Source organism: Diceros bicornis, chromosome X (genome assembly GCF_020826845.1).
Source record: "Diceros bicornis minor isolate mBicDic1 chromosome X, mDicBic1.mat.cur, whole genome shotgun sequence".
Lineage (NCBI taxonomy): Eukaryota > Metazoa > Chordata > Mammalia > Perissodactyla > Rhinocerotidae > Diceros > Diceros bicornis.
In genome coordinates, this window is record NC_080781.1 from 8,790,098 (window position 1) to 8,805,881 (window position 15,784).

General features: G+C 39.3%; 1 protein-coding gene across 1 annotated transcript in view; it reads right to left on the reverse strand.

The window, feature by feature from the left end:
- The window catches only part of ARHGAP6 (Rho GTPase activating protein 6), a 249,467-nt gene that overhangs the window by 36,066 nt on the left and 197,617 nt on the right, over positions 1–15,784 (reverse strand). The window contains exons 6-9 of the mRNA XM_058535432.1: positions 14,102–14,157; positions 11,423–11,573; positions 10,236–10,384; positions 3,492–3,671 (exon numbers count right to left, since the gene is read on the reverse strand). Of these exons, the coding sequence (XP_058391415.1) occupies positions 3,492–3,671; positions 10,236–10,384; positions 11,423–11,573; positions 14,102–14,157 (536 nt within the window). The remainder of the gene's footprint in view (positions 1–3,491; positions 3,672–10,235; positions 10,385–11,422; positions 11,574–14,101; positions 14,158–15,784) is intronic.

The window sequence follows — 15,784 nt, forward strand, 5'->3', positions numbered from 1 at the left end:
TGAAATAGAGACCAAAAAAAAACCAATAGAAAAAATTAATAAAACCAAGAGCTGGTTCTTTGAAAAGATAAACAAAATTGACAAACCTTTAGCTAGACTCACCAAGAAAAAAAGAGAGAAGGCACGAATAAGTAAAATCAGAAATGAAAGAGGAGAAGTTACAACAGACACCTCAGAAATACAAAAGATTATAAGAGAATACTATGAAAAGCTATATGCCAACTAATTCGACAATCTGGAAGAAATGGATAAATTCTGAGAATCATACAACCTTCCAAAACTGGATCAAGAAGAAGTAGAGAATTTGAATAGACCAATCACCAGTAAGGAGATCGAATCAGTAATCAAAACCCTCCCCAAAAATAAAAGTCCAGGACCAGATGGCTTCCCTGGTGAATTCTACCACACATTCAAAGAAGACTTAATACCTATCCTTCTCACACTCTTACAAAAAATTGAGGAGGGTGGGAAGCTCCCTAACTCATTCTATGAAGCCGACATTACCCTGATACCAAAACCAGACAAGGACAACACAAAAAAAGAAAATTACAGGCCAATATCACTGATGAATATCAATGCAAAAATCCTCAACAAAATACTAGCAAATCGCGTACAACAATACGTTAAAAAGATTATACACCATGATCAAGTGGGATTTATTCCAGGTATGCAGGGATGGTTTAACATTCGCAAATCAACCAACATAATACACCACATTAATAAAATGAAGAATAAAAATCACATGATCATCTCAATAGATGCAGAGAAAGCATTTGACAAGATACAGCATCCATTTATGATAAAAACTCTGAATAAAATGGGTATAGAAGGAAAGTACCTCAACATAATAAAGGCCATATATGAGAAACCCACAGCTAATATCATCCTCAATGGTGAAAAACTGAAACCTATCCCTCTAAGAACAGGAACCAGACAAGGATGCCCACTCGCACCACTCCTATTTAACATAGTACTGGAAGTCCTAGCCAGAGCAATCAGGCAAGAAAAAGAAATAAAAGGGATCCAAATTGGAAAGGAAGAAGTGAAACTGTCACTATTTGCAGATGACATGATTTTATATATAGAAAACCCTAAAGAATCCACCAGAAAACTTTTAGAAGTAATAAACGAATATGGTAAAGTTGCAGGATACAAAATCAACATACAAAACTCAGTTGCCTTTCTATACACTAACAAGGAAGTAGCAGAAAGAGAAATTAAGAATACCATCCCATTTACAATTGCAACAAAAAGAATAAAATACCTAGGAATAAACTTAACCAAAGAGGTGAAAGAGCTGTACACGGAAAACTATAAAACATCGCTGAAAGAAATTGAATAAGACACAAAGAAATGGAAAGATATTCCGTGCTCTTGGATTGGAAGAATTAACATAGTTAAGATGTCCATACTTCCTAAAGCAATCTATAGATTCAATGCAATCCCTATCAAAGTTCCAACAACATTTTTCACAGAAATAGAACAAAGTATCCTAAAATTTATATGGAACAACAAAAGACCCCGAATAGCTAAAGGAATCCTGAGAAAAAAGAACAAAGCTGGAGGTATCACACTCCCTGATTTCAAAATATACTACAAAGCTATAGTAACCAAAACATCATGGTACTGGCACAAAAACAGACACACAGATCAAGGGAATAGAATCGAAAGCCCAGAAATAAACCCACACATCTATGGACAGCTAATCTTTGACAAAGGAGCCAAGAACATACAATGGAGAAAAGAAAGTCTCTTCAACAAATGGTGTTGGGAAAACTGGATAGCCACATTCAAAAAAATGAAAGTGGACCCTTACCTTACACCATACACAAAAATTAACTCCAAATGGATTAAAGACTTGAATGTAAGACCTGAAACTATGAAACTTCTAGAAGAAAACATAGGCAGTATGCTCTTTGACATTGGTCTTAGCAACATATTTTCAAGCACCATGTCTGACCGGGCAAGAGAAACAATAGAGAAAATAAACAAATGGGGCTACATCAAACTAAAAAGCTTCTGCACAGCAAAGGAAACCATCAACAAAATGAAAAGACAATCTAACAATTGGGAGAAGATATTTGCAAACCATACATCTGATAAGGGCTTAATCTCCAAAGTATATAAGGAACTCATTCATCTCAACAACAAAAAAAACTAACAACCCGATTAAAAAATGGGCAAAAGACCTGAACAGACATTTCTCCAAAGAAGATATACAGATGGCCAACAGACACGTGAAAAGATGGTCAAAATCATTAACTATCAGGGAAATGCAAATCAAAACTACAATGAGATATCACCTCACGCCCATCAGAATGGCTATAATTAACAAGACAGGAAGCAACATGTGTTGGAGAGGATGTGGAGAGAAGGGAACTCTCATACACTGCTGGTGGGAGTGCAAACTGGTGCAGCCACTATGGAAAACAGTATGGAGATTCCTCAAAAAATAAAGGATAGAACTACCATATGATTCAGCTATTCCACTGCTGGGTATTTATCCAAAGAACTTGAAAACACCAATGCGTAAAGATACAAGCACCCCTGTGTTCATTGCAGCGTTATTCACAATAGCCAAGACTTGGAAGCAACCTAAGTGCCCATCAAGGGACGAATGGATAAAGAAGCCGTGGTATATATACACAATGGAATACTACTCAGCCATAAGAAACGATGAAATCCAGCCATTTGTGACAACATGGATGGACATTGAAGGTAGTATGCAAAGTGAAATAAGTCAGAGGGAGAAGGTCAAATACCGTATGATTTCCTTCATTAAGTAGTAGATAATAACAACAATAAACAAACACATAGAGATAGAGATTAGATTGATGGTTACCAGAGGGGAAGGGGGGAGGGAGGAGGGCGAAAGGGATAATTAGGCACATGTGTGTGGTGATGGGTTGTAAATAGTATTTGGGTGGTGAACATGATGTAATCTATGCAGAAATAGAAGTATAATGATGTACACCTGAAATTTATACAATGTTATAAACCAATGTTACTGCAATAAACAAAAAACTTAAAACAAAACAAAATAAATATGGAATCCAAAACTTATAGTGATATCACAGGTATGTAAATTTCTATTCCTATTGAAACCGCCTGGCTTCCAATGAGTTCAGTCAACGACCAGCACTGTAGACCAGAAGGCGCTGTGCGTGAGTTTCATTATGCCACCAAGAACAATCCATAGGCAGTTTACTGAGATGTTCTGTCAAAAAAGGGCCACCCGGTGGCGCAAGTGGTTAAGTGCGCACGCTCCGCTGCAGCGGCTCAGGGTTCGCCGGTTCGGATCGCGGGCGGGCACCGACGCACCGTTTGGCAAGCCATGCTGTGGCGGCATCCCATATAAAGTGGAGGAAGATGGGCATGGATGTTAGCCCAGGGCCTGTCTTCCTCAGCAAAAAAATGAGGAGGATTGGCAGATGCTAGCACAGGGCCAACCCTCCTCACAAAAAAAAAAAAATAAAATAAGGGCCACCTACCATGAACAGGGCTTCATAATTTTCAATCATTTTCTGCACCACAGCGATGATGGCTGTGCTCTCCTCAGCCCTGGCCGAACTCTGGACTGAGAATTCTTTGTCTGACGACTTCTGCTTGTGCAGCAGGTTGGGTCCAAATATGGTGGCCAAGTTTAGCGATGTCATTTTGTTCCCAGTGACCTACAGGAGCAGAGAATACAAGGATTGTTGTTACTTTTGCTTTTCAAAATGGTGGGTGGTTCAATAATCAATGGAACCTTTTTCCTTTCCTTGTTTTTTTTGAAAGGACTACATCGTCTCTGGCAGAACCCATGAGGAGCACCATCATTTTTCTTTTACTTCATTTCTTGGATTGAAGTTCATAGCTCAGTGGTCATGTCAATAGCATACGGAGTAAAATTTTACAACTCTAAGTTATTTATTGTGAAACTGGTACTATACAAAATTTCTATCCTGTTTGCTCTTAAAAAATATTGATGTCCATCCATCTATTCATTCATCCACCCATCCATCCATCTATCCCTTCATCCATCAATCTATTATCTCTCCATTAATTCATCCACTCAGCACCTATCATAGGCTAGGCATTTTTCATGGATTCTAATTATTTAAAAAATTTTCCAACAATGATCATAACAGAGTCCTTATTTTAAAGGGTTCACATTCTAGAGGGCAAATAAACTTATCAATTACAAGTAGTGAGTACAAAGTATGAAGCTATCAACTCCAGAGGACCCAAGGACACTCCAAAGAGGTGGCAACATTTACACAAAACCTTGAAGGAAGAATAGAGTTTGTATGCTGAAAAGCAGAGGAGCTGGGATGGGGGCAATTTCACAGTGGTGAGAACACCATACGCAAAGACAGAAACATGTAAAATACATCAAGGCACCCTGGGAAACTCAGTGTGGCAGAGGGTTCTGTAGGAAAGGCAGACAAGGGCCGGGCGACAGTCATTGCCACATGTTCCCCTGTGGGGCAAAATTGCCTCTGGTTGAGAACCACTGGTGTAGGCGAATTTTTATTTCTCATGTTGATATTAATTGAAAATCTAGGAACTTCTGGCTAAGTATGGGAACTGTGGCTGCTTGGTGGGGATCCTTTGCATGTGAAAATCTGCACAGCCTTTGGAGGCACCTGGGTGTGCAGCATAGAATTCAAGAGTCCTGATTCACAGCTGACACAAAGCCTCCTGTGTCCCACTCTTGTCCCGTGGAGCCCTGAGCCCTGAGCTGGTGGCTACCCCGCCCTGCAATCCCAGCATGGCACATCAGGGGCGTTATTTTTAGAAGGTGAGCTGTTTTCAGCTTTGCTGCCAAGTGAAATGATTTCATGTGGTGAACACTGGGAATTTTCAAGAAAGTGCCCTTTATGAACAACTGTTTAATTCTTTGTTTTATTTCATCGATATAAAACTTGACAAGTTTTCATTTCTCTTCCTGGAAATTCATGGTTAAGGATAAAATCAAATATGTACCATTTTCAAATTTATCCCTTTAGAACTCAGAGGCATTTGGAGTGCTTCCCCTTCCCCTCTTAAAGTAATATTAGGGTTTTCTCTTTTTTTAAACATTAACAAATAGAAGATTTTGTTTTCCTTTAAAAGAATGTTTAGTACAAGGACTCTTTCCCCTCTCTCCTTCTCCTGTTGCTATTCTGGGAATGCAATACAATCTGTCTGTAAAATTGCACACAGATTCCAGCTGCAGACCACGCTGCTATGGTTTGTTAACGCTTTTTTTGTTTTTGTTTGACTGTTTTTTAAATTGGAAAGGAGACTTGTGCGCAGAAGCTTCCACCCTCGCTCCTGTGTTTCAGCATATATATAGCTATGTCTAGGTAATCTAATGTGCACCTGGGGCTGGTTCATTATTTAATTATTAGCCAGTCAATTCGAGGAAAATTTTTATCTTGACTAAATAAGCATCCTACATCATTTATAAACCTAGCATGCATAGCTCACATTTATTAAAGGTTTAGCATGTACAGTCTCTGGGGTGGGGGCTTTCCAAAGGCTGTTTCAATTCTTTCTCACTATAAGCTCACGAAGCAGCTGCTGCTGTTGTCCTTTTTCACAGACAGGGAAGTGATGCCCAGAGCCCCTCCCACCGTTCACTCCTGCGTGGCAGACTCTGTCACAGCATGGGGAAATGGGGAAACTAGCTTCAAAGCCAGGTCAGGACCAGGGTGCGGAGAACAAGGCACTGGTCCTGCTACAGTTCCAAAGCTAACCTTCCATTTTCTAGAGGCATGTACCTCCTAAAAGATCAGGAATCCCGGCTCTACGTTGGTGGTTTGTAACTTCTTTTTTGCCTCATAGACTGTTTGAAGAACTAAAAGCCTACTATGGACGCCCTCACCAAAAAGTGTATATTCACAACACATTTTCCATGCAATGCCAGAGGGTTCTTGGAAAACCTGAAAAACCACTGCTCAAGAGGTTTCAATTATGTTCCTGCAATATTCTTTCTAGAAGAAATGAAATCTTTCTTACATTTGGGAATTTCTCTTTTCCCCTAAGGAGCAAAGCAAATAGCAAACTAAATGAAATGGAATAAAACAAAACAAACACAAGATAGCAAAACAACACAATCCGATAAAATACCACTATTTTTTCCCAAGAAAAGCACTGATTGACTAGTCAACAATTTTTCTCACGCCCTTCTTTTAGACATCTTTAAGATCCCATTAGTTAGTGATGTGTTGAATTTTGAGTACTTGTTAGAAAGGAAATATTATGTTCATTTTATAGAGGAGGAAGCTCAGAACTCTTCCCACCCCAACTCTGTTTTCCTTCCTCTTCCTCTATTTTATAAAACAAGGTCATGTAGCAAGGTGCTGGCAGAGCCTGTGTGAGCCTCCAAGCTTTTGGATGCTCTGGTTCAGTTTTCTTCCATGTTGCAATCCATAACAACTACCCAACAAACAATAACACATCTAACACCAACTAACAAATAGGTAAGAGAAAAAGTTGAAAACTGCTTTGTTTCTCACCATATTTTACAAATTGATTTTTGCCTCACTCTCGTCTGCTCATCTGTGTTCTCTACCTGCTCACAACAAACCAACTAGAAAAATAATAAACAAAGAACCTAGCTCTCATTTCTTTCCCACCACTCTTAACTTCTACCAGGAGGGTTTTGTTTTTTTGTTTTTCTGTTTTTAGCTAACTCCCATTCCTATGCCATGCTTATGTGGCCCGTTTACTCAATCCCTACACACCCTTTATTCAATTCCTACACACTCTGATGTGTAGTTTAAATTCAGTCTCCTCCATGAAGCCATCCCTAACTTTTCTGGCCCATGTTCAGCACTTCTTCTCTGAAGTTCTGCAGTGGGTCCTCACCTCTTCCAATTCCTAGATGCCACAGCATCCCAGAAACAGTAATTAGAAAATTCCTGAACAATGCTCATTGGTTTAGAGGAACTTGGGGTAAGTGCTCAGGACATATGTGATTCAAATACCAAGGCCATTCTTACATGGGAACGTTTATAATGTGAATTGCTATTTTCCGTATTGTTTTTCATGCAAAAGCTTCCTAACTTACTCTCTCCTTGTCTCTAACCAATCTACAACATGGATTATATCACTTTAGTGGAATCCTTCCAAAGATTCAGGACTTAAAAGAATTAACCACCTACCCCCTTGCAAAGACATTCAGTACTCTATGAGCATAGCCCAGTTTCCCCTCATACCCTACCAGTACTTCCTCATTCCATAGCCTTTATTCCAATCCAGGGTGGTGTGTGGGCTACTTGCTTTCCTGTAACTTCTAACCATTTCACAGAAGCAACGCTTTCCTCATATTTCCCCTGCTGCTTTAATTTTTGGTTACTAGTCATTCATTTTTATTCAAGGTTTAGGTTAAGAGTATCTAGAAACCCTTGCGATCTCTTGTTTTCCTGTACAACTTTGCTGTTACCAGGGTATTTTCACATTCCTTATAGTAAACTAGTCTTGTCAACCACTATGCAGTGCCAGATGAAGAACATTTATTCCAAAAGTTCAGATAAGGAAACTCAGGGTTAGGAAGGTTAATAGAATTCTCCAATAGATTTCTCATGGTCAGCGAGAGCACTACCAAGTGCTCTCAATCAGGGGTGATTTTGCCCCCATCCCCAATCCCCCACAGGATACTTGGCAAAGTCTAGAGAAACTTTTGATTATCACAACTGGGGTGAGGGGGACCTGCTACTAGCATCAAGTGAGTAGAGGTCAGGGATGCTTCTAAGCGTCCCACAACGCACAGGGCAGCCCCCATAACAAAGAATTACCTGGTCCCAAATGTCAATTGTATAGAGGCTGGGAAACCCTGAGCTAGACCCCCAGTTCAGGTTTTTTTCTACTTCTTATTCTATCAAAACTGTTTCTGTTCTTAGTAAGTTGGACTGGTTTGGGTTTGAGGCACAGCTAGGACTTTACTAGTCACAGGACCGACCCAACCACTACCCAATATGCCAACTTTGTGTGAATTTAAAAAGGATCCCATTCCTTAAGATATTTTACTGACATCTGCTGGGATATTGTCCTAATAACTCTGCAAATCTACAATGACTATGGGGTACACAGCGCCTCTCCCAGAGTTATGAAATGCACAAATGTGCAACTTGCACAACCACAAGTGGATGCTCCCCGTGGGACACTGGGCAAGTTACTTAACCCCTCTAGCCCTTAGTTTCCACCTCTGAAACATGGGGGCAATGATATCTCTCTTGTGTAAAGAAAGATTAACTATAATATATAAAGCCCCTAGCACACAGCCAGCACATGGTAGGAGACACACACATGGTAGCTAGTATTTCAGCATGCTAACCTTCATTTGTACCTATTCAAGAATAGTTTCTTCTCTTTGGCATAGGCAGTGGAGTCCTGTTTGGCATTCGGATGGAAAGAGTATCTGACAATTATTCTAAAAAAGCAAGAGTGAGTTAGTTCAGTTGGACTTTTCGTTTTCCTCAATGCTTTCTTTTCTTTTTTTTTGAGGAAGATTGGCCTTACGCTAACATCTGTTGCCAATCTTCCTTTTTTTTCTCCCCACAGCCCAGGCACATTGTTGTACATCATAGTTGCAGAGTTGTAGCTCTTCTATATGGGACATCACCTCAGCATGGTTTTGATGAGCGGTGAGTATGTCCGCGCCCAGGATCCGAACCGGCGAACCCTGGGCCGCAGAAGCGGAACGTGCAAACCTAAAGGCTATGCCACTGGGCTGGCCCCTTCCTCAATGCTTTCTTAATCACCTAAAACCTGACTTTTCCCTTCTCACATAGTACTTAAGAAATGTCAGAGAAGCAACTGACATACCTAGGAACACAGAGGGCTCTGCCTTTACCCAATGATTAGGCAGATGATTCTACAGCTTCTGTTATATCTATAGTTGATAAAGGATGACACCCAGATGGGTAATATAACTACTTAACAATTATGAGAATTATAGCACATCTATTGAAGAGCTGTGTCTGCTGAAATAAGGTGTCAGTGCCATATTATGAAACCTGAAACCAGCAGAGGTTTCACTAATTATAACTACTGTGAAGATAAATGGCTAATGCAGGAAAGTTCCATTCTCATACCAATAGAGGGGATGAGGATAAGAAATGTAGAACTGCCTTTCTGGACTAAAATGAAAAAAATTATATATGACCATGACTTTTGGGAAAGAAATTTGACAAACACAGAATTGAATCCATAACACAGCTGAGTTCTGCTTAACAAGGATTTAAAAGACAAGTTTCTGTGGTTAAGTAAGTTTGAAATGCCTTTGGCCCCTTCTTGTTGATTTACAATGCATGTTAGCATATTATAGGGTCTGAGATCTCCTGGAGAATCCAAGGTCAAGGAGAAGTATGACTGCATGGTATCATAAAGGGAAACAGTCTCTTGTTAAGGTGAAGATTAAATAGGTTGCTTGCTAAAAGGTCACCTAAAATTGAGGCCAGCGTCACCTTTGTCCAAGGGTGAAACTGAAACACACCTTGAAGTATATGAGTGTGACCGAAGAGAACCAGAGCCCAAGACCTTAGATGGGGGGTTCACACTAGGGCCTGAGTGGGGACCAGGTCCTATAAAAACATCCCAAAAGGGTCCATGGGACTGTGCAGAACCTGTCTTCAGCAGTCGACATCATGTGGCAATGGTCAGCAGATCAGACCTTCTAGTTCCCTCTACACCTGGTTTGGAAGCAGCACTGACTCTCCATTGCATTGAGCCAGTCCCTATTTTGGGCGGAGGGTTTAAAGAGAGAAAGGATCTCTCAAAAGGAAGATACTAGATTTCTAGCTACAGGGAACATGGGAGCTCCGGGGAGAAACTGGAAGAATAGAGAGGTGACATCATGTTCAGGCTCCAAGTTAAAGAAGCAGGTCAAATTAATCACAAGGACAGCAATCTCCCCCATCTCTATCACTCCATTTTTTCATGATTGTAAGCTTCTCTGTAGCTCGCTGTTTGTCTTCTTCGCACAAATGGAAATTCAAAGTCTCGAGTAAAGCATCATCATGGAAAATGACAGCCTCATTTGGAAGTATTCTTGAAACACGGGAGGTTAATGGCCTATGTGCACTTAGGAACTGTCCCTCCAGAGAAAACCCTGCATCAGTTCTTCTTCCTACATAGACAGAGAGGTTGGGAAAGGGGAGGTGTCATTTCCTCCAGGGGAAATGTTTAACCAAATTGATGGCTTGCCCTTTGAAAACAGGAGGAAAGAAGAGTCACAGCTTCTATGGCTGCAGAGGAGTGCCTACCTCTTGTCCATCTTTGCTGATGTTGTCATCGGCGTGCCTGGCCACGATGGAGAGGAACTGTAGCAGGCGGTGGAGCGTGTCGCAGTTGCAGGGAGGTAGAAGGTAGATGAGGAGCTGCAAGGTGCCCAGCTGTTCCTCTGGCTCCAACACTAAGCAAGGCAAAAAGGGGCACTCTGTGTAAGTAAAAGAGAAAACTCACACCATTCAGCCTCGGAGGAGAGGCCCCTCTCAGCTGTCTTCAGAAAGGGATCATCAAGGGAAGTCACATTTCATTCCTTCACCCACTCTCTCATTGGTTTAGCAATTTAGCAGCAGGTTCTCTGAAGGATATAAAGATAAACTAGACCTGGGGAAATGTGGCAGCTAGAGAAAGCATTATAATCCAGGCTAGAAAGGTAACTTAATTCCCCTTCCTTTCTTCTCCCTCCTTGCCCTGGTGTAACTTGTCACGTACTTTATGGATTGCAGTCTTTCATTGTTGGTAAATATTTACTCACAATGACTGAGAATTGGTGAACATTCTAAAATTTGAGTTTATGACAGATTTGAGGCCCTTTTCTGTTGAGTAATACATAAGGGATAGACTTTTTTTTGGCAATAACCAAGACACAGCACAATGACAATGCCTTCTCTCTCTTTTGTGATCCTGTTTTAATTGTAGCATTGGAGGAAGAAATATATGGAGGTGGATACAGCTCTGCCCTATTCCTCCCCACCTCACCCTCTTTTTGTCTGCCATGGGATCTGAAGCAGCCACACTGAAAGTCCCGGCAACGGGCTATGCCGTCCTGCTTCCCTGAAATGTTGCCTGCCTCCTTTGCACTCTGGGCTCCTGTGGCTACCTCCTTCCTCACACCAGAAATGCAAACTCATTTTTAGGCACAGACTCAATGTGAACTCTTGCTGTTACTCCAAAGCATCAATTTATAGCACTTTCTACTGTCCTACGGTCATTTGAAAGCATCCCAAATTCTTCTTGGCTACTTCCATTTGTTTTATTGCAACTTCCTTCTTGCTAATTCTCCCAAGGGTAAATCTCAGAAAATTCCACAAATAGCTTACTTATTAGAGACCAATAAATAAGGACAAAAAAAGTTATCAGGAAATGCATGCACAAGGTTCTGATGAGTGAGTTGGACATCCCAGTAATCCAGGGACACTTTCCTTCAAATGGCCGTATTACTCACAGAGAGTATTGATGAAAGCTGTGTACAGCTCCCTGGTGAGAAGGGGGTCTGGCATGTCCCTCAGGAACTCTTTCAACAAGGCAGCCACATCATGAACACTGTGCTCTTCCTCCAGAGAGACATCAACTCCACGGTCAAATTCCTCACGTAACTGGAAAAATAAAGATTCAAGTGGCAGTCAGGTAACACCATACCTTAACACTTAGTGCCCAGCAAAAGAAGTGCTGTGACACGCAGCATCTGGTATTAAATTTGCACAGACCCCAAGAAGGAGAAGCAAACAACATGTCACCTTGATCTACACAGTCTATGCAACCCAGCCATGAATATGTACATATATATATATGAAATGTGTTATTAAATAAAAGTATCTGTGGGTTTACCACTAATGATACAAGCAGAAGGGCTCAATAATGACATCCAAAAGGTTGGGAGGAAGATCTAAGGGGTTAGGTCAACTGTAAATGTGGGCGGGAGGAATTAATCTATTATACAGCAGTTTTGCAAGTCAGCAATCCTACCATGTTGGAATTTTGACATTTTACAGAAATACTCGACAAGAAAGCAAAGAGATTTTTCCACAAACAATGAAATCAAAAAACCCTGATAAACCATTTGTGACTAAAGCTTCAAAGATGACAATAAGTAAATAAAATCTGCCTTAGATTTATCAAAGTAGCCTTATGAACAATTCCCAGCAAGATTCTCTGCCTTAATAGTTATACTGAGTCTATTAGCATTTATAACAGCATGAAAACACAATAGCAAGAAGGGAGTCATAACTCTACACCCTTCTTTCATCTTTGACAGCTTAACTTCTCTTATATGTTGTTCTCTGCTGTAAAAATAATTATGAGTTCATGAATCTACTCTATGCAATAAACTTCGATAAGAGTTCATTTGTTCAATCATTCATTCATTCAACAAAGATGTACTGCACACTTCCTGTGTACCAGGCCTTGTTATAGGCCATCGAAGTACGGTGGTGAATAAACAGGAAAGTCCTTACTCTCCCCCAGCTCTCAGGCTGATAGAGAGACAGGTGATAAACTGGTAATCCCACAAATGATTAATTAGCTCTTAATATCATGACAATCGTTCTGAAGAAAAAGTGTTGGGTGCTAATAGATGAAATAACAAGATAAAATGGTGAGTGAGAGCTTATTTCATACTGGAAATCTAAGTCTAAATAATCACTGATTATATTGTTATTGGATAATCCTTAAATAAATCTCCATGCAAAGATATTCCCTTTGGTGGATCCAGATACAACCAAGGAATAATTTCTGACACTCGCCACCTCTCTACCTGATGAGAATGCCCATTACTCTCCTGAATTAATTGCTCATTGATTCCAGGCAACTCGTCATTAGCGTGCATCAGGCAGCCAGAACGAAGAAGGCTTCTGTCAGCACCACTTCTACTTGTGATCATTCAAATACACCATGTTTCTTTTCTGAGCACACACACATGCAGAAAGAATGGATTGTGGAAAGAGCTTGGTATAAGTTGTGTGACCTTGAATTTAACATTGATCTTGAATTTAACACTGGTTAAATTGTGTGATCTTGAATTAAGTTTCTTAATCTGTCTCAGCCTCAAATGAAGTGGGTGAAAGCTGGTGGGTGGATTCAATGAGATAATGTTTGTGAAAATATTCTGCAATTCTGCACAGGTGAGAGGCCTAAGAAATGTTACTATGCTATCTTCCTTCCTGAAAGTTCTGTTGTGAAATGTTGAATGTTGTTCAATAGTCTCTTGTGTGACTATTTTATTAAAAATAAAAACCAACCAACCAAACAAACAGAAAACATACTTCTTCTGAAAGCCCCTTTTATCTTGACAAAAAAGATATATGAGAAGGCATTTATTTCAGTTAGTTTCAATAATGTGAACAAATATCATTTCTTCAGCTTCATCCAACTAAAAATTATTTTCCTTTGGCTTCACTTTTGAGTTGCTGAGTTCCTTACTTCTTTCTGTTGGAACCAACAGAGGGAAAATAACATTTTAATTTTCTTTTAGCCAACAAATAAATTCTTTTCTCAAAGGATGGTTTGCCTTTTATGAAGCCATCACAAACACGGATACCCGCCTGGTCATAGGAACCTATTCCTGAAGGTCTAATATCAAACTTCTGTTGCAAGAATGTGGCACAGTGCTGAAGGAAACCAAGGGGTACAGTCCCTACGTGAAAAATGAATTGAGGATCAATGGTTCTCTGGACACTTAATGAGAATTATTTATTTTTGAGAAAGTAAAGCTATAAGCATAGCACCTTTTATGAAGAGAATGTTAATGGCATTATTCATATTGCATTTTAGTAAAAATGGATGCTATACAATTGTTTTCTATTTATTATCACTTACTGAATAGGTACTTCCTGAATCCCCTGCTTTTACAGTTTCAATAAGGTATTTATAAATGAGTTTTGTTTGGCTGTACGTGCCATGGACACATCCAGACGTTTTGCTTTCAAGTGTTTGATTCTAACTCTATCACAACCTTTCTGAGCTTCTGAGTTGTTGCCTTTTACCTCTTGGGGCTCATTTATACTATAATTGGTGGGAGGGTACAGAAAGATATTCAGAAATGAATTTGCATGAGCTTGAACTTTGCACAAGGTAATTCAACTGAAAGTCAAGTGAAATGTACAATATAATCTCACTTTTCACTTACTTGTCTCACTCTCTTTTTTGAGCTTCCAACTCGGAATATCCCCACTGTCTGGAGGCCTGCAAATAAGTAAACAAAATCAACAGTCCTGTTTTATGGCTTGAAACTCTGTATAAAATCAAAATAGAAATACAATAGAATGCCAGCACTGTGCTGCAACATGCAGAGCAATAGTAACGACAGCGTGCACTAATGCTTATTTAGCCCACACTATATTCTCCAGCTACCCAAAGGTCAGCCCTATAAGCACCAGGATCATTTTATGTTAAACATTTCTGATGAAAAATTTTTCATGTGGTATTATGTATTTCCACACCTTCTCCGTATGAAAAAGATAGTGTAACATTTTCTTCATTATTCAGAATAATTACTTAAACATGAATTTTATATGAATTTTTAGCTCTTTATCGATTTTATTATTAGGTAATATTGATAATAAATGAATGAATTATTTTATTGTTATAGTACATAACTGATTATCACTTTTATATAGGAAATATATATCTTTTTGCATATTTATTTTATGGTCTCACGACATTATGTATTAAGTATAAGACTTTTTTAGTTGATTTTCCAGGGTTGGTTTTATAGTTAGAAAAGATACCACCCATAAATAAACATCCAATTTATCAGCTCTGTATTTTACAAATGTTGTCCTGAATTTCCAGAATAATCTGAGAGATCCAAGCTGATTTGCGTAAGCACATATTGGTGCTTTACTCTTGGGTGGGATTTTGCTTTGCATCTATTTTCAAAAGACTTCTGTACTCTCCTTGTTGCTGCTATCAATTTGCCTCATAACTGAGTCCACCCCCAGCCTAATTTATTGCTTCTTCCTCTCTGGGAACTTGAAAACAGGATAACCAAACTATTTAGAATAAAATCCAGAACTATATTTCTTCATCTGCAAAATGAGCATAATAAGTATCCACCTCAATAGTTATGAATGATTCAATTTACTAATGCATATAAAATACTTAGAATCATATCTGGCATCTACTATTATGCAGAGAGAAACAGCCCTGACTGAACTGAATGGATCTTCTTTGCGCAAAATAGAAAAATTTAACATAATGGTAGGTCTTAGCAATTTTAATTTTGGTTGCATTTATTTTCTTATTTTCCGATGGTTTCCGAATAGTTGAAATTTCTACATAAGTGAGATATCACATAAGGGCATATTCTACACTATTCATTTGGCTGAATTCCTCTAGACTGTTCAGAAATGCCCATTTCTATGACATTATTTCTTCAATTATAGTACTTTTCCACTCGGTAAAAATGACTATGATTTAAAAAATAACTAGTTAGTGACTGATTGCTGTAATTCTTATGTATCTCAATTGATTATAATCTCTTTTATGTTTTTAAAATATTTATTTATTTATTTTTAGGTAGAGCAAATGACAGCCTTCAGACAGCCAATGCTGTTCTCTGACATAAGCCTTACAGTGATTTTCCTTAAAAAAAAGGTACAGTCCAGGCATTCAGTAACCTTGACTTAAGACAGTCACTGATAAAAACAGATGTACACCAAAAAAGACATAGATCTGGCAAAGAAACATGACTTTGCTGTGTCTTGTCCCAGAAATCGACATGATCACCTTTCTCTCCCTTTCATCAGAAACTGAGATGGCAACTAGATCTGGGGCGCCTGAATCTCAGGCTTAGGGAATTCGAGTAATG